At 39.6% G+C, this 19,326-nt stretch overlaps 2 protein-coding genes across 2 annotated transcripts in view; one reads left to right on the top strand and one right to left on the bottom strand.

The window, feature by feature from the left end:
* LOC106088019 (uncharacterized) overlaps positions 1-19,326 on the bottom strand; it is a 213,908-nt gene that overhangs the window by 117,630 nt on the left and 76,952 nt on the right. The window lies entirely within an intron of this gene.
* Positions 15,497-18,885, top strand: LOC131997951 (uncharacterized). The gene is made up of 2 exons (XM_059369846.1): positions 15,497-18,698; positions 18,740-18,885. The coding sequence occupies exons 1-2, from the start codon at positions 15,497-15,499 to the stop codon at positions 18,883-18,885; spliced, it is 3,348 nt and encodes a 1,115-aa protein (XP_059225829.1).

Raw genomic sequence — 19,326 nt, 5'->3', positions numbered from 1 at the left:
TAATATATGAAAATCACTTTTCAAAATAGCACATGTAATTTATTTCGATTTCGATTAGCGTTGTCAGTTGAATGAAACCAACCCCAATTTAAATTGTTTTCACAAATTTATGATTTATCCAGCTTTTTCACAACTTTAACAACTATTACGTATAAAAAATCATATTTTGCTCAAATTTTTGGGTTATGTCATACGAAAATAACATACAATTTCGACAAACATTTTTAATTACATGTGAAAACAAAAAATGACATATCATAAGACATTTACATGCCTTGTAATAGCGCCTTTATGAATACAGAAAGTGACAGCTCATATGACATGTCTTAAAGTCTAATGGCAGGCAGCTTTATGTTGCTATCACACAATATGTATTTTCAAAGAAAATGGATTTTCGAATAAATATGCAACTTTTTCAATTAAGAGACACATCTTCATAAAAAATGGAGACACATCTTCGTACATATGAGAATACATGCGCTCTATTCATATTTGACGTACATAAGGAAAGTACGTAAAGCTTAGTACTAACTTCTTTCGCGCGAAAATTTTCTATTAATTGATTGCGAAATATGCCGCATTCTACTGGTCGACATAACATACACAAAAGTCATACAACAACACACAACAAAAGCAACTACATACATCGAAAGAGAGTTGTTTGTACACAGTTCGTGAGAAGCGAAATTTATATTGAAGCAGCGACATGTCGCTAATATTTTTTCCATAGAACTTGTGCCACTTCTACGAAATATATATTCACATTATCTTTGCCATCAACTTTTATAATGCTTTTTGACAGATGCTCGTTCGAAAAGTCGAATTCATTACTAGGTTCAAAATAGTAAATTCTCACGATATGAGAACAATCAATTATTTTTTGCGTCGAATTGGATCCGGCAGATTTTGTAATCAATTATTAGACATATTTTGCGCGAATGAACTTAGTACAAAGTTTAAGGTCGAAAAGGTTTATTTCGAAGTACTGGAAACAGAATGAGAAAATAAATATATCTCCATGCTACAGCCGTGCGTAGGTATAAAACAATATGTAAAATATGGAGATCGGTTTATATGGGAGCTATATCAGGCTATAGACCGATTCAGACCATAATTGACACGTATATTGAAGGAGAAGTCGTTGTACAAAATTTCAGCCAAATAGGATAAGATTTGCGCTCTCTACTGGCTTAAGAAGTCAAGATTCAAGATCTGTTTATATCAGTCGTTGGAAATCATAACTTCGCGCAAAAGATCGGCTCATATGACAGCTATATTAGGTTAATCATAACAAAACACCTTATGCAAAATTTTACCCAAATCGGATAAGAATTGCGCCCTCTAGAGGCTCAATAAGTCAAGATCAGTTTATATGGCAGCTTTATCAAAACATGGACCGATATAGCCCATTTACAATCCCAACCGATCTACACTAATGTTCGTGCAAAATTTCAAGCGGCTAGCTTTACTTTTTCCACAGTTAGCGTGCTTTCGACAGACATGGGTATATCGACTTAGAGTGACATGACGATCAAGAATATATATACTTTATGGGTTTTCAGATGAATATTACAAAATTAGTATACCCCCATCCTATGGTGGAGAGTATAATAAAAAAATAAAAAAGTTTTTGATTTTGAAAAAATCTGCATTTTTATAGAGAAAATTGTAAAAACTGCATAATGTCAATATATCGGCAAATCTGGCAGCCTCAAATGCAATGCAGCGTGTTCTGTTCGCCGCAATCTCTCAGTTTAAATTGTGCTATACGTAGTTGTTTTGAAATGACGTTTGATGGCGGCAATATAGCTAGGCAATAAGAATGGCATTAAAATTTTTCTCTGTCAAATTTCCGCAAACAAATCCCTTGTCTTACTCATCATATTTTATTTACCATATGTGTCTTATATTTTCCAAACACACATTCCAATAAGATCGTTGGCAATATTCTCGAGATGATTACGTGCCGCATTTTCTTATACGATTTTCATCTATTGCTATTAAGAAGTTTGTTTCTTGATTCTCCCCGCTCTCAATGTTTCTATTAAAATGCCAACTTGATGAGAGCACAAATACCATTCCCCATTGAGAAGCTACATATGGTATTCAAGGGTATGTATTATGCGTACAGTTATCTTTACTATGATAGTCAAAATTATCATGGCTTATGCTACGGGTGAAAGTTTTCGCTGTCGTTTTGATGTTGACGCATGGACAAAGGTGTTTTTACGAATGCATGTCTGTAGCTATGTAAACATTCCCATGCTTCTTGAGGGTTTTTCTATCCGCCGCTTTCCTACATTCCCCCCTAGTAGATGGAAAGTTGGTGTCTGCCTGGTTGGCTATTGGTTTTATTGAATGTGCGATTTGTTTATTTGGACCTGTGTCGCATTCAACAAGAAATCATACATACATATTTTCTTTTCGCTAAGTGTATTTATGACGGTCTAACGTACAATTGGAAGAAGCATAGTAAACATAGTTGCCAGATTATAGAAAAAACTTTCCTTAAAATACCATCAAAACAATATGTGTTTGCCTTATGACATGTCAAATTCTGCAAAATTGTTTAAGTTGCACACATACTGTGATACGAATGAAATTAAAATTAAAATCTCTTTTCGAAACAGCACATGTTTTTTTTTCAACTATAGCGGTGCTCTATTTCTTGTAACATAAACACAAGGAAATCAGCTGTTTTTTCTGTCAGTCGGATAAAAGCAACGCCAAATTAAATTGTTTTTACCAGCGTTCAGCGTCAAGTTTGACTTTTGACTTTGAATGACTTTTTCAATATATATAAAAGCAACATTAAGTTATTGACCGATATGGAACGTACTTGTCATGGCTGTTGGATGTCATAAGAAAATACCACCTCTAAAATTTCACGCAAATCGAGTAAGATCTGCGCCCTCTAGTGGCTCAGTGCTAAATTGGGAGATCGGTTTATATGTCAGGGTCCGGCACGGTGCACAACTATCAAAGCTTGTCGCATTTGGTGTCGGTAATGGCTTCGTCCGATTTATATCGAGTTTTCTCAGAGATCGCACTATTCGAATCGTTATAGATGGGATTTCATCCAATAAGCATAAATTGACCGCAGGTGTACCCCAGGGCTCTGTTTCTTTCTCTTTCTCCTTCTCATTTTCTTATTTTCATCAACGATCTATTGGGTCAGACATCGAATCCGATCTACTCATTTGCGGATGACAGTAATCTCTGTCATTCGACCATAGCCGAGTCTTCGAGAGATTGAGGACATAAGGCGGGTTATGGACGATACACTCTGTCAGGATTTGCTGGCCATTTCTGAGTGGGGTCGAATGAATCGAGTAGATTTTAATGCACGGACTCAGTTCTGCTTGCTGTCATGGAAACGATGCGCTGGCCTATTACGATCATCTTTGTTTTTCAACGGTGTAGGTGTTGAGTAATCAGAAGCTCTTGATGTTCTGGGCATGAAAATACAAATTGATGTCCGTTGGGCTAAACATGTTTTTGAACTAACGAAAGAAGCATTCAAGTGTTTAGGCTTCCTTAAACGGTGTAAGAATTACTTCACTCCGTCTGATCTTCTTAACATCTACACCAGTTTCATAAGGCCAAAAATGGAGTTCAACTTACATGTATGGGCTGGAGTTTCAAAATCATCCCTGGAGCAGCTGGACCGTGTACATAGGAGAGCGATGGCGTTGATTGGAGACAGTGGGGTATCCAACTCTATTGCCTCCCTTGATCATCGTCGCAATGTGGGTTATTTAGCGCTGTTCTATCGGTACTTTCATGGTGTGTGTTCGTCTGATATTCGTCTTCTTATTCCTGATGTAAGAATGTATGTCAGGGATACTAGACATTCCAGGAACTCACACCCGTTTGTAATTGATTGGTCAGCGGACCGCACAATGCATAATAGAAAGAATTCTTATTTCGCCCAAACCTTAAACGGTGTAAGAAATCGGAATCGACTTCCGGCTAATGTTTTTTCCGCCCACTTTGACATCCAAAGATTTAAGGCAAATGTCAATAAGCACTACATCCTTTTCTCCCCTCCAATTCCTAATTTCCTCTCGCCCTGCGTGTTGGTTGACAGACAAAAAAAAAAATTAACCGATTTGAATCATACTTAGCACAGTTGTTGGAAGTGGTACGAAACCACCACGTGCAAAATTTAAGAATTGCGCCCTCTACAGGCTCAAGAAGTCAAGACCCAAGATCGGTTTATATGGCAGCTATACCAGATTATGAACCGATTTGAATCATACTTAGCACAGTTGTTGGAAGTGGTACCAAAACACTACGTTTCAGTCAAATCGGACTAAAATTGCGCCATCTAGAGGCTCAAGAATTCAAGACCCAAGATCGGCTATATCAAAACATTGGCCGATTTGGCCCATTTACAATCTCAACCGACCTACACTAATAATAAGTATTCGTGCAAAATTTCAAGCGGCTAGCTTTACTCCTTCGGACGGACATGGCTAGATCGACTTAAAATGACATGACGATCAAGAATATATATACTTTATGGGGTCTCAGACGCATATTTCGAGGTGTTACAAACAGATTGACGAAATTAGTATACTCCCATTCTATGGTGGAGGGTATAAAAACATATGCCAGTATGGATGCGCTGTGCGAAAGCCATTATGTGAGAATTGGCCAAAATACACGCAGATTACATTCGTGTAGCTTGCAACTCAATCTTAAGCAACTCAGAGCAATAGTCAAGACTAAAGGTGGTCATATGGAGTTGTCTTTAATACATAATATCTTCCGATGTGAGGTCTTAATCCCGGGGATCCCACACCGAAATAATTTTTTCTGAGGCTACATTTTAATAAATTTATTTTCGATTTGTAGCAACAGTGAAGAATTAGGAGACGGAGTCGAAAAAATTCTGCCTATTAATTCGGAGTCGAATTTTTGCTCGATTCCGCAGCGCTGGTCTTTACTGCTTACTAAAACTAGAGGACAGAGTGGGCCTGGGGGTTCACATTGACAACCCAGGAACTGAGGTCAGTCTTAGACTACCTGACCATAATACAGTTTTGCAGGCGGAGGCCTGGGCGACCACGGAATGCGTGAGGGTGTGTGGTGTTAACGCGAGGAGGTCGAGTGTAAACATCTTTAGGGACAGTAAACTGGCCATCAGGTCAATAACAACCAGTAGGGTAAGGTCACTAACAGTCTGGAGTGTAAGAAAAACATTAACGTCTTCCCTGAGGATGGCAGGATCCGCATCGTATGGTTGCCAAGCATAGCGGAGTGTGGAATGAAAAAGCAAACGAATTGGCAGAGAAGGATAGAGGACTGCCGTCAATAAACTTGGTTATCCCGAAGCCTTTGGGTCGACGCATTGCGAGTTAAGGGCGTGGCCTACGTGGAGTTAAGGACGTGGCCTAGGGGGAATGAAAAAGCAAACGAATTGGCAGAGAAGGATAGAGGACTGCCGTCAATAAACTTGGTTATCCCGAGGCCTTTTGGGTCGACGAATTCCGAGTTAAGGGCGTGGCCTACGTGGTGGGAAATCCAGAATGTGAGACGACGAGGTGATTGGTGAAAGGAAGTAAGAAGGAGATCAATATAGCTTTCGGTATTATAACAGGACACATAGGAATACAAGCTCACTTATGCAAAATTGGTGCGGCAAGTGATAACATATGGGAAAATTGGTGAGAAGTTGGAGCATTTCCTATATCATTGTCCGGCTTTCGCAGCTAACAGACATCGGTACTTACAAGACATGAACCAACTTGGGGACTTGGTATGGAAAACAATTGGGGATTTTGTAATTCACTCCATGGGCCATAGTGGCATCGGGGGGATAGATATCCCCACCCTTTTTTCAACCTAAAGCCTAGTACTGACTTCGACGGACTCTATTCGTTGCCAGAAGACAAACAAAAGTCAAACAAAAACACACACAACAAAGACAACATCATTGAAACAGAGTTGATTGGTGCACATTTCGTTAGCATTTAATTACATTGGCAATTAATTGAAGCGAAATTGGCGCAGCGACATGTCGCCAATATTTTGCTTATAAAACTCGGTACCACTTCTACGGAATGTGTACGCATTTTCTTCGTCACCAATATTTTATAATGCCTTTTGACAGTTGTTCGACCGAAAAGTCGAAGTCAGTACTAGGTTCAACCTACCAAAACTTCATTCCTGTTGTTTACTGGTCTTCTTTCCAAATTGACAAAAGTTACAATATGGCATTACTAATAGAAAACATTTGAGAAGTTATTTCAAAGTGCCTCTCTCGCGAGCTTACCACTAAAAAGTCACCTCGCGAGATGTCCAAATAGAAATCTTACATCCATATGTTTGTTTGTGTGTCGTATTATTATCACTATCGTAAAACTTGTATCTGGTGCTGTGTGTTGTCACTATTAACCCAGTTTTTTTTTTCGTTTCTTTTCCTTCAATTTTTCCATGTCTTTGGCATCTCTCAACCACGTAATGGCAATGCTGTTGTTTTGTCATGTTAATTTACTTTTTATTAATGGCCAAAAACATAAAACTTTGAACTGGCTTGTCCATTGATGCCGTATCATTTGTAATCGTGAATCACAATATGGATGTAATAAGGGTATTCACATATATAAACTTTCTACAGTAGTAGCAAGGCGTATTTATAAGGTGGCCGCATCGACGAATTGCTCAAACAAAACATCAACAAAAACAAGATGGCTTTTGTCAAATGCGTCATATTTCGCCATCAATTTAAAGAACCCAGGCTTAAACCAGGAAGCCAGGAAGCAGGAAGCCACATTGTCATTCAACAGATAAAACATTATCAGGACCCAGCGACTTGAAAGGAACCCTACCTGGAGACTAGGATCTTCCGTAGCCTAGAGACCATTCCATTATTCCGAGTCTCTTTCACCACGTCCTTGTTATACCCACCACCATAGGATGGGGATTTACTAATCTAGTCATTCCGTTGGTAATACCTCGAAATATTCGCCTAAGAGCCCATAAAGTATATATATTCTTGATCGTCTCGACGTTCTGAGTCGATCCAGCCATGTCCGTCTGCCAGTCCATCCGTCTGTCGAAATCACGATAACGGTCGAACGCGTAAAGCTGGCATTGAAATTTTGCGCATATACTTAATATTGATATAGGTAGGTGGATTGCAAATGGACCACATCGATTCAGATTTGGATATAGCTCCCATATTAACCGATCTCCCGATTTAATTTCTTGAGTTCCTGGAAGGCACAATTTTTGTCAGATTAGACTGAAACTTTGAACATGGTGTTCTGTTATGACTTCCAACAACTGTGTCATGTACTGTATAAATCGGTGTGTAACCTGATATAGCTCCCATATAAACTGATCTACCGATTTGACTTCTTGAGCTCCTGGAAGCCGCAATTTTTATGTGATTTGGCTGAAATTTTGTATATTGTGTTTTGTTATGACTTTCAACAACTGTGCCAAGTACGGTCTAAATCGGTCTATAACCTGATATAGCTCCCATATAAACCGAACTCCCGATTTGATTTCATGCGCTCCTAGAAGTGCCGAAAGGGTCTTGGGGTGCCATACGACTGGGTCTCAATGTTAACCCAGAGAAAACTGAAATCTGCCTGTTCACAAGGCCAATTTGCGCGCCACGTTTCCTCAATAGAACGATTTCGATATCTGTTTAAGTCAAATACGAGGAGTGATCTTGGACGGGAAACTGAATTCGAAGTGTCATATTCAGGAGCGTAATGAGAAGGCTCCTAGATGTTGGGCACTATGTAGACGGGCCAAAGATTCGAAATGGGGCCTGAATGCGAGCAAAGTCCACTGGCTCTACAGGAGCGTGATTAGATCAATAGGTTAGGTTAGGTTTAAGTGGCAGTCTGCCATCAGACTCGCTTAGACGTTTTCATCCATTGTGATACCACAGGAACAGAAGAAGGAAGATGCCTTCTAGTTACTACCGTTGAACCATCCACATCGCTTTAATAAGCATCATAACTTGCGAATGTTCAGATACGCTAAATCAGACAGGTTCTCAAAGGAATGAAAACCTAAAGTGGAACTGCTTCTAACTGCTAGTGCGGGACACACACACAGAAGGTGTTCTATAGTCTCTCTTCTTCGATGTCCTCACAGCTTCTGCAAAAGTCGTTGCTGGGAACCATCAATCCATCAGCATGTTTTCCGATTAGACAGTGACCTGTCATGACGATTGTGTCCGTCATGACATGACTGAGACAACAGTTCTAGCCAATGACAGCAAAGCAATAGACCTCTTCAAGTCTAGATTAGGCCACACAGTTTTGGAATGATCACAGCCCCCACTTTGTGACCATCTATCATTCGTTGTCCTTCGGGCCTGGTCCGATTCGATCAATACTGACTTACGTCTCAGTAGTTTGGCGGACTACGATGGAGAAAAAGTGCAACGTTAGGATAATACAACACGTTCAGAGAACATGTTGTCTTGGCATGGGTTGGGAAATTGGATAAAGGATATGAGGGATTAATGGAACTTTGGCATTGCCATCTGGAAAATCGTGCTACACAGATCGATCAATGCTATAGACAGAGTGGAACTGAGGGTCTTCATTGTCAACCCAGGAACATAGGTCTGATTTCGACTGCTTGACCATAATACGGTCCTGCAGGCGGAGATCTACGCAATCACGGAATGCTTGAGGTGGTGTGGAGTTAACGCGAGGACGTCGTGTGTGAACATCTTTCCGGACAGTAAACAGGCTATCTGGGCAATAACAATCAGGACGGTAAAGTCACAAACTGTCGTGGAGTGTAAGACACCTTCTCTGAGGATGGCACGATCCACATCGTTTGAGAGCCGGGCCATAGCGGAGTAAGGGGGATTGAAAGAGCAAACGAATTGGCAGTGAAGGCCAGAGGACTGTCGTCAACAAACTTGGTTAACCCGAAGCCTTTCGTGTCGGCACAGTCGGAGTTATAGCCGTGGAACAGCAAAACGGTCGTCAGGACGATGAATCCTATGATGAGATCCGGATATTGAGAAGATGATGCCATTACTGAAAGGAAGTAAGAAGGAGGTTAAGCATCCGGTATCATAAAGGGATACATATGACTACGCGGTCACGAAGAAAATCGGTGCGACAAGAGATAGCATGTGCCGGGAAGATGATAAACGTTGGAGAATTTCCTATGTAATGACATAGGCTTGGTTTTCGCTGCTAAATTTCTTGGTTTTCTGCTAAATTCCTGACTTAGATTTTCTTTTTCGGTGTTACTTTTTAGTATTTGGCTTAAGGGCAATATGCACTTCTGGCGAAATTTTCGCTACCATAAGAAATACATTAACATAACCTAGGCGAAATTTTCTTTGCATAACAGGGTGACATAATAGGCATTGGAAAATTTTTTTTTGTAATTACAAATGAAAATTTATGTTTTATGTTTGCATATAAAAGCAATTAATTTTAGTACATATGTAATATTTTACCCAAAAAAAATTTCAAATTCGGCCATAATTTTAAATCGATGTTTGTTGCCATCTTGTATTTTACACAACTTTTATTTAGTGGAGACATAAATGTCATGGCTGCAACTGAATATTTCGCTGGAGGTGCAGACATTCCTTTAGGTGATGGTGGACGCACAGAAAAAAATCGCAAAGAAATGTTTAATTAAAAATTTAATTGAAAATAAAATTGTTTATAATAAAAAAATTAATTGATTCAATCATTCTTTAATTAATTACGTTTTTTTTCAATTGCAGTCGTGATTGAAATTTTTGCCATTTTCAATTAAAAAATTAACTAATTCAATTCAATTAATTTTTAAATGAATCTGAAAGTTTCACAATCGTGATTGAAAAGTTTGTAGTTTTCAATTAAAAAATGAATTGATTCAATCATTTTTTAATCGAATCTTAAAAAATAAAATTTCAGTTAAAGGCTATTATATACCTTACAATATAAAGGGAAGGAGTTTCCAAAGCCCCATACATCCCACATTTCGACAAATCTATAGCAGCGGGTTCTACGTGCTGAATTATCCGATGGAGTCCTTTGTCGGCCAAGAGCTGCCGCGTCAGTGCACAACACACTGCAACAACAACAAATCTATAGGGCAGTCCTACCCGACACCCGATCACAGAAGAAACGGCTTCCCAGAAAGGAAAGCCTACGTCTCTGCAGACCCGGACAGGAAAAAGGAAGTGCTCAATAGTCTCCTCCTCATCTTCATCGAGGCAACTCCTACAGAAGTCATTGTGCGATATCCCCATGCGGCCTATGGCACAGTGTCCGGTTATGACCCCTGTCAAAGTACTCATCGAACGTCACCAATTCCCTCGTCCTCCTCCGCTCGATGACGGCCATAGCGCCTTCGCAGTTCGGCAACCATCCACCGTGTCTCACCTCGCCATCGACGCCGCCCTGGTCATTCCCTCTACTGTGTTCAGTAGCTCGACAAATGGCACGTAGGCAAGACCAATGACTGATCCGCCCGTCGCAGACGAACCCCTCCTGGCGCACTCGTCTGTCCCCTCATTCCATGGAATCCCTCATGCCCAGGAACCCGTGTCAGCATCACATCGTGGGCCCGGTGCCCACCATCGACCTCACCATCCTCGACCCCAAGGTCTTGAGCGCCGCCATACTGTCCACATAAATTCTGAGTCTCGAGGGCGGTAGGCCCCTTGCCAAAATTTCTCTTGCGGCTACTGCTATAAGGGGTTTAAATGAAAGGTATTTGAGATTAGAAAACGAATTTGATATCCAATTTTGAGGCCAATGGTTATAAGGGGCTCTAAAAAAAAAAAATATTTGAGAGTAGAGAACAATGCTGATTTATTTTCAGGGTTCAGTGTTAGGGGGACACCCCACTCCCCAAAAAACCCCTAAGTCGAACATATTTACCGATCATGTCAATGTGGGGCTCAAATGAAAAGCATTGGGGAGTATTGAACAAAATTGATACTCACGAAGAGCACGATGCTAATATTTTTTCAGAGCCAAGTGTCTGGGGGACCAACTCACCCCCGAAAGCACCCCTAAATCGGACATCATCAGAATATCGGACAAAATGAAGTACATCTAACATCCAAACTTAAATGAACCTAAATCCTCCGAGGGAATTCATAGACCAATAAATACACGGAAGCTGGACGTTTTTTCATAAAAAATTTTAAGATTTTGAATATGTTTTCCTTAAGTTTGAAGATTTTTCACACATAACTTTTGGTCCCAAATTGACTCCATGAGCCTCTAGGAGCTCAATTCATTCAATGTGATTTCTTCAAAGTAGTCTGAGAATAAACTGAAGTGGATACCCACCCTCGTTTCAGTATATTTCAAAATTTAACAAGTATCTATTAAATGTGAACAGACCGTGACGTTTACTTTGTGCCCGGACTGTAACACTGAAGTGAAAAAATACGTCATATATGCACTCGAACATAAAATAAGTACATATCTGCAGCTTAAAATAATTTTCCCATATTGTTGTAATGGATAGGCAGGTCCATGCGGTGATTTTTGTTGTTGCTTTTAGTATAGCTGCAGCCTTCATGTTTGTATTTAATTTTGCTAATTGAAGTGCTAAAGCACACACACACACGCACATACAAATGGATAAAAACGTAATCGAGAAACTAGGCCACTAGGCAGTGGAGAATTGGTCCGTTGTTGGGAAGGAAGGTGCAGAGGCGGAGGTGAAATGGCGCTTCTGATGGTTAAGGCAATCAACACCAACACTAGGCTCACATAAAAGCAGAAACTAAGCGTGTTCATGTGCATTGAAACACATACGAGAATGCTAGAATTTAAAGAGACGGAAACACGGTGTACACAGGCCCCTATACTGAACGAACTGCAGCTACGTACTAAAATTTGTGTTTCTTGAAGGAGAAGTAAAGGCTTCTAGTATTTTGTAAACATGGTGACGTCGGGGATAATGGATACTAAGTTCGGAATTGCTTTAACATGCCAAAGTCCAGGCAAAACATGTTTTTTCCTTCATCTATAATGTGAACACTGAACTCCATGTGGTAACTCATGGCTCTCGAGATCCATGGGTCCGAAACTATAAAAACTTGGTGGAGTCGTCGGACCAGTAAGCTGCCTTTTTTAAACAAAAAACTCTGCAGAAACACAAAAAAATATAAAGGGATCCGCTTGGAAAGCAATCGCTTCGAAACTTTACATGTAGTTAGGTTAGGTTTAAGTGGCAGTCTGCCATTAGACTCACTTAGACCTTTTCGTTCATTGTGATACTACAGGTGTTGAAACCAGTTCAACACCATTATTATCTTAAATGAATTTAAATGAAGTCAAATGAATTATTATACTGTATTGAATTTCCCCTACATATTTGTATGATTAATGCTAGAATATGGCAACTCATTGCTTTAGCCTGCAGCGCAGATAAAAGCTTTCATTTAGTACTATAAGCCTATTTGTCTCACTCCAACTTTCACCTAATAGCTGAAATTAACTATTATGAACCCAGCTTTATGCTGACTTAGCCTCATAGAACTCACTTGTGCAGCATCATTGACAGGAGGCGGTAAGGAGTAATCTCTAATAAAACTGTTCAAACACATCAAACTGAACCTGTACCTTTGTTTCATTTTTTGTTTCTATTTCTATTTGAATACGGATCTACTATTTGGAAATACTTTTCTGGGAGTCAAACACTTAAAGATATACAGTCCATTACAGAATCCACTCTCGGATTTGTACATGGTCCTTCGAACCGGAAACGAATCAATCGCAAGAAGATATATTTGGATCACGTCCACCGCTTAACCTTTACTTTTCCCGCAACATCTATCAATATATAATGGATAAAAGGTATGTAAGGTTTATTGATGTGTGAACGGATAGGGTTGTGTTTATACAAAGGTTTCAAATTTCAAGAAGGAAAAACTGAAAAAATATTGTCTTTTTTTTTGAAAATTTTGCCATAACTGAATTTCTGAAGTAATAGAAATTTCGCACTTACCCAGCATTTTCACCTTCTGGCTCGCATTTAGTCCGCAGATTACCAAATTTGTATTAAAAATAGCTTTTCACGAAAGCGCATTTATTTCTCTTACCCTAAAACGACTTGAAATAAAGTGCTCCACGAGCATGAAATTGTCGTTTGTATGACTACGAAGATAACCTCAAACATTGATGTGAAGAAGGGGAAAGGGCAAGGTACGAAATATCTTCCTCTTGCTTTATTGTTCATTGCACCAATTCTTGTTTGTGGAACACAAATTAGATACCCACTTTAAGAGCGATTTAGGTTTCTAATTCTTTATATGGTGTAATTTCATATTGAACTCTTGATTTACATGGCGCACCATTGCTTGGGCAAGAAGCAGCAACGGTAATGAAAATAGATTCCCAATCTCTTTTCATTGCAAAATTCAGACCGCGTTCTCTTCATACCAAAGGCAACACTACCTATTTAAAGAGGGACGCATAGCTATCATAAATGCACATTCACGTATATCATGCTCTGTAATATTTACATTCGCCCTCTTTGAAACCCAACCGATTCAACAGCGGCCAGTCAGCTCTAAGAGAAACACCAAGTCAATTATCAGAAGAGAAGTCAATATCACGCCGACGACGACGCCATTGCTCTCTAGGCTCTGCAACGGCAGCAGTGCATGTCCACCTACGCAATTAAAGAACTCTTTACTGCTCTGTCCATTAACTCAGAGATCGATTTGATTACTCTCTTCATTGTTGTTAATTTTTTCGATTTTCTCGCAAGCTCACCAATACCACCTGAACTTTCCATCACCTACTCGCCAAATTTCGATAGAAGCAAAAACTGGTTAGACAAATGTCAAGTGATTGCCGGCCCTTCATTCTAGTTGTGAAGTGATAAAATGAAGATGGATGGGATAGTTATAAATTTGTAAAGGAGCCTAACAATAACAAACGGTACAGAATTTAAAATCGAAGGTGACCGAAACTAAAAAAGAAAAAAGAAAGGAGAATTGGATAATAGAATATGAAAATTTGTTGATATTTAATAGAAATATGTGCAAAATATGGTGTATTAAATTGGTGATGAATTGATTAACACGAAACGTTATAATAGTGAGAAAAAAGCTATTTTTTACATTTTAGCCCAAATATACCTTATTAGCAAAGAAAATAAGGAAAAGATTAAAAATATTAAAAAGAGCAGAGAAGGCAAGAAATTAATTGTGTTAAAAAAAAAATATTGGATTACGAGAAAACGATAAAAACCGCATGAAGATTTGGAATTTGGCGTAACGGCGTAAGGCATTGGCATAAAGTGTGGACAAAGTTGACTGTGGGGTGAGCAGCATATGAAGAGAGCTTGGTGAGTGTGAATGTAATAATATAGAGATAACACATGGCAAGTAGAGCTTACTTGTTTTTCGTTTTTTTTTTAATTGCGCAAAAAAGTTGCTTAAATAAGGAAAATTGCATGTAGAAGCCGATCCCATAATATTCGGACAATAAACTGTATCTGTTAAATATTTTCCTCATGCAGGTTTATAACAGTTAGGAAAATTGTTGGTATAAATCTCGAGAAATAGGCCCAAACCTAACTAGATTTGCATTGCTGTATTAATGATTGGAAGAAAAAATTGGGTTTTCAAATAAATTTGTCGATTAGACAAATTCCAGTACACTTTTGTGTAAGAAATTCCTGATAAAAAGCGCTGGTAGAAACACGCTTGAACGTCTAGAAGAACGCTACTTTAATACATTTTCTACTGATACATATTCTGTGATACATACATACAAATATATATTGACTGAATAAATATATATTAACTGAATTGGATATTATTTCTTGATATAATCACTCCACTATCGATTATTTACGATTATGAATTTTTAGCCGCAATAGGCATATAAAAGGTATAATTACTGTGTTTATAACTTAAAATTATCATATTTCAAAATTCGATTTTTACGTTCCGGAATTAAGATATTGAAATGAATTTGTGAGATATTGAAAAGGGAAGGACATTTTATTTCGCCGTATTTTTTAATGATAAACTTGGACATCGGATAAGGACCTTGAATTTGTATTTGGTTCCATAAGGACGACAAAACCATATAGACCACATAAAGCGAAGTGATTAAGATCACTTATATATACACATACTTATTTACATATATGCAGATTTGAACAAAATTGGATTACTAATATTCGTGAATTCCCGTGTATTGAAAGGAAACTTTGAAACAAACTGTGTGGTATAACGATATCCTTTGCCTTTCTTTGTCCGCTGTATTTAGGGATATTCTTCAGAAGATTTTGTTTGGTCTTGGGTCTGGTTTGCTGGAGCGAGTACAAGGGCTAAGTAGACTGAGCCTCTCATTTTGTACTGAGCCGAAGATTCGGGTTATATCTCCATAATTGAAGCAGCCTTCACCACTCTTTTATTTCGTTAGGAATTTGAACGTACGTACGCAGATTGTTTGAAACGGAACATCTCGGGGAATTCTCTGAATTATTTTCAATTTGTATCAGTTGGAACTTGCAAAGCTACGGAATGGCTTCTCAGAAATTTATATTCTTTTCGGACCAGGTGGTCACCCTTTGTGCCAATTTTTCCGACATGCCAATTGAGGACCATTCATTCTCAGGTCTCCAAGTCGAGCTTGATGATTTGGAACGTCGGTGGCGCCAACTGGTCCAGATATATGAGACCGAGATGACATCCGAAGACCCGGGTTGTACCCAGGCAGTACGTTCATCAATCCATGCAAAGTTTTCAGAATCTTGTAAATCTTACAAGAACTGTAAAGCATCTATTCTTGATCTTATGCATATTGAAAGACAAAAGCTTGAGAAGACTACTTCAAAGGATGAGCCCAGCATGAAAGTGACAGAGGAAGGTGGTTACGCTTTAAAAGTCCCTCCATGTGATACTGAATTTTTCAGTGGAGGTTATGATAAATGGCCCAGCTTTAGGGACATGTTTACGGCCATCTACACGAAACATCCTAAGCTATCTCCAGCCCAAAGACTGTTTCACCTAAGGGCTAAAACACGAGGTGAAGCGAACCAGATTGTAAAACAGTTCGCTCTCACTGATGATAACTTCAATTTAGCCTGGGAGGCTCTGCGTCAGAGGTATGAGAATCGCCGCATTCTCATAAACCATCAACTGAGAAAGATATTTGAGATTGACCCTGTCACGTCGGAAAAGGGGAAAGGATTAAGGAATCTCCTGTACATAGTAAATAACTGTCTCGCGGTCTTAAGGACATACAATATTTCTATAATAACGTGGGATCCTTTCCTGGTTTATTGGGTCTCTTCCAAACTGCCGGAGGAAACCCTTACAGCTTGGGAAAACTCGATCCATGATCATAGACAGATGCCAAGTTGGTCCCAGTTAGACGATTTCATATCAAAGCGCTTGAGTATGCTGGAATCAATTTCAGACATGAGGAGGCCTTCAAGGGATTCTTCATCGTCTAACAAGGCCCAAAATTTCCATACTAAATCTGATTCATACTTCCGTCCCTGTAAGGTCTGTCGTCTGAATCACACTTTGCGACAATGTACTAAATTTAAATCATGGCCACTCAAGGAGAAACTGAAATTCGTAACTGATAATAAGATATGCCGAAATTGTCTCTCTTACGGACACTTTGACCAGAAATGTCAAAGTGAACATGTATGCCAGAAATGCCAACAGAAACATCACACAATGCTGCACCCGGAGTCGTGTAATTCTGGAAACCATGATGACAATCTTAGACCCTCAAAGCCTGGAACTGTGAATAATCAACGGGAATCTCATTATCAGACTGAGACCTATCATCTTGAAGCCGACTATGAAGAAGAGCCTTCTACGTCTGCTGCCGCAAATTCCACAACATGTCCAACTTCCAATGTCCAATTATACTTTTCAGATTCAGGAGAGTCAACTGTCTTGCCCACGGCATTAGTTGACATTGAGCACTTGGGTATATTGTTTACCATTCGGGTCTTCATAGATCAGGGATCTCAGGAGTCGTTTATATCTAACAGAATAATAAACAGACTGTCTATACCAACGAAGAAATCCTTCACGAGGATTTCCGGCCTAGGGGGAGCTGTTCTCGAAAACTCCTCCAAAGTTTGTGTCATTACTTTGAAGTCTCGTAGGTCGGACTATAGGCTTCAAGCTTCGGCCATAGTTGTTTCGAGCCTTAATCAATTGATGCCTGGAATTCCCACTCAAATTTCGGACTGGTCAAGCTTGAATTGCCTTGAATTGGCAGATCCGAACTTTTCCAAACCGGGGCAGATAGATATGCTCTTGGGAAGCGACGTATTACCTTCAATTATTCGATCTGGTATCCGAAAAAACGTTTCTGGTGGACTCTTGGCTCAGGAGACGGAATTCGGCTGGCTAATCAGCGGACCGCCAACAACTCGCACTGTTACTACTTTGGCTTCGTGGGTGACGTCTAATGACTCACTTAATGAGGATATTCGAAAGTTTTGGGAGTTGGAGGAAGTTCCTGTTGCAAGAAGTGTGTCAGAAGACGATGCTTGGTGTGAGGAATATTACAAAAAGACCACAAGTCGTTTGGCGGATGGGAAGTACGTAGTCAGGTTGCCCTTTCGACAGAATCTTGACGCTGAAATGTTTCTAGGATCTTCACGGCGTGCTGCTATGGGACAGTATCTCAGAATGGAAAAAACATTGAAAAGTTCTCCTGAACTAGCTTCGGAATACACAAGAGTTTTAGAGGAGTACCTAAAACTAGGCCATATGGACCCCGCACCATCAACTGAAATCTACAAAAACAATCAGTATTGTTCGTTTTATTTGCCACATCATGCGGTGGTTAGGCCGGAAAGTGCATCTACTAAAGTAAGAGTGGTTTTTAATGCCTCAAAGAAAACATCTACCGGAGTTTCCCTTAATGATATCTTACACACTGGTCCAACGCTTCAAAATGACCTGATGAACGTGATCCTTCGCTGGCGATTTTTTAAATATGTATTCAATGGTGATATTGAAAAGATGTATCGCCAAATTCACGTTCATATGGAGGATAGACCATTTCAAAAAATACTGTTTCGGAACTCTCAAACTGAGGGAGTTCAGGATTTTTGTTTAAACACTGTGACCTTTGGTGTAAACTGTGCACCTTACTTAGCGATTCGAACACTGTTACAACTGAGTGACGATGGGAAATCTACACACCCAACAGCTGCGTCAATTCTTCAAAGTCAAATCTATGTTGATGACATACTTTCTGGGGGTCATACTTTAATCGAGGCACGGTCATATATATTGGAACTTATTGATTTGTTACAATCCGCTGGATTTCCGTTAAAGAAATTGACGGCAAATCACTCCACAATTCTCCGAGACTTGCCCCCGGAGGATCTTCTAACTGAAGATTTTTTAAAATTTGAAGAAACTAGCGATACAAAGATGTTAGGTATTCGTTGGAATGCCATGACGGATCAATTCTTTTACAAAGTTACCACGATCTCTGTTCCCTCCACTCCTATTACCAAACGGAAAATATTATCCATTGTAGCGAAGCTTTTCGATCCAGCGGGCTGGTTGGCTCCGATTATCGTTATGGCGAAGATGCTAATGCAACAGCTCTGGATTGATGGAACGGACTGGGACGAAGAAGTCAAACCACATTCCTTGGAAAAGTGGGAAACATTTATATCAAACTTCTCTCTAATTGAAAACATAAAAGTTCCTCGTTGGATAAATTTCTCCCCTGAATGTAAACTGCAAATTCATGGGTTTTGTGACGCCTCGGAAAAGGCGTACTGCGCATGTATCTACGTATTGTCAAAATATCCAAACAATCATGCTTCGTCCTATCTGCTAGTGTCAAAAAGCAAGGTAGCTCCTTTGAAAACTATAAGCTTACCCAAGTTGGAGTTATGTGGAGCTACATTACTATCTAAACTTCTGAAATCTGTCTGCCAAAACTTACGTTTTACTGTTTCCGATACTTACCTGTGGTCAGATTCAACAATAACACTCGCATGGTTACAAAAGCCTCCTTTTCACTGGAAAACGTTTGTGGCAAACAAAGTTACTGAGATTCGAGAAAATGTTGGCAACGTAAACTGGAGACATGTTCCAACGAACGATAATCCCGCTGATATCGGTACGCGGGGATGTACAGCTTCGGAACTGGAAGCAAACTCACTATGGTGGCACGGGCCACAATGGTTAGTAAAACCACCTGAGTCATGGCCAAAGCAAACTTCGTATAAGGAACCTACCCTTGAGAAAAAGATCATCACATGCCAAGTACAAGTTATGGCTGAAGATATACTGGACCGATTTTCGTCCTTAGCTCGAGCACTGCGTGTTGTGTGCTATATGTTGAGATTTGTGGC

Source organism: Stomoxys calcitrans, chromosome 5 (genome assembly GCF_963082655.1).
Source record: "Stomoxys calcitrans chromosome 5, idStoCalc2.1, whole genome shotgun sequence".
NCBI lineage: Eukaryota > Metazoa > Arthropoda > Insecta > Diptera > Muscidae > Stomoxys > Stomoxys calcitrans.
The sequence above is the reverse complement of the archived record's forward strand: the minus strand, read 5'-3'. Positions and strand labels throughout refer to the sequence as shown.

Coding starts and splice junctions, on each gene's coding strand:
- LOC131997951 (XM_059369846.1), top strand. CDS start 15,497: ATGGCTTCTCAGAAATTTATATTCTTTTCGGACCAGGTGGTCACCCTT. Junction 18,699..18,739: donor GATAAATTTCTCCCCTGAAT/GTAAACTGCAAA, acceptor GCCTCGGAAAAG/GCGTACTGCGCATGTATCTA.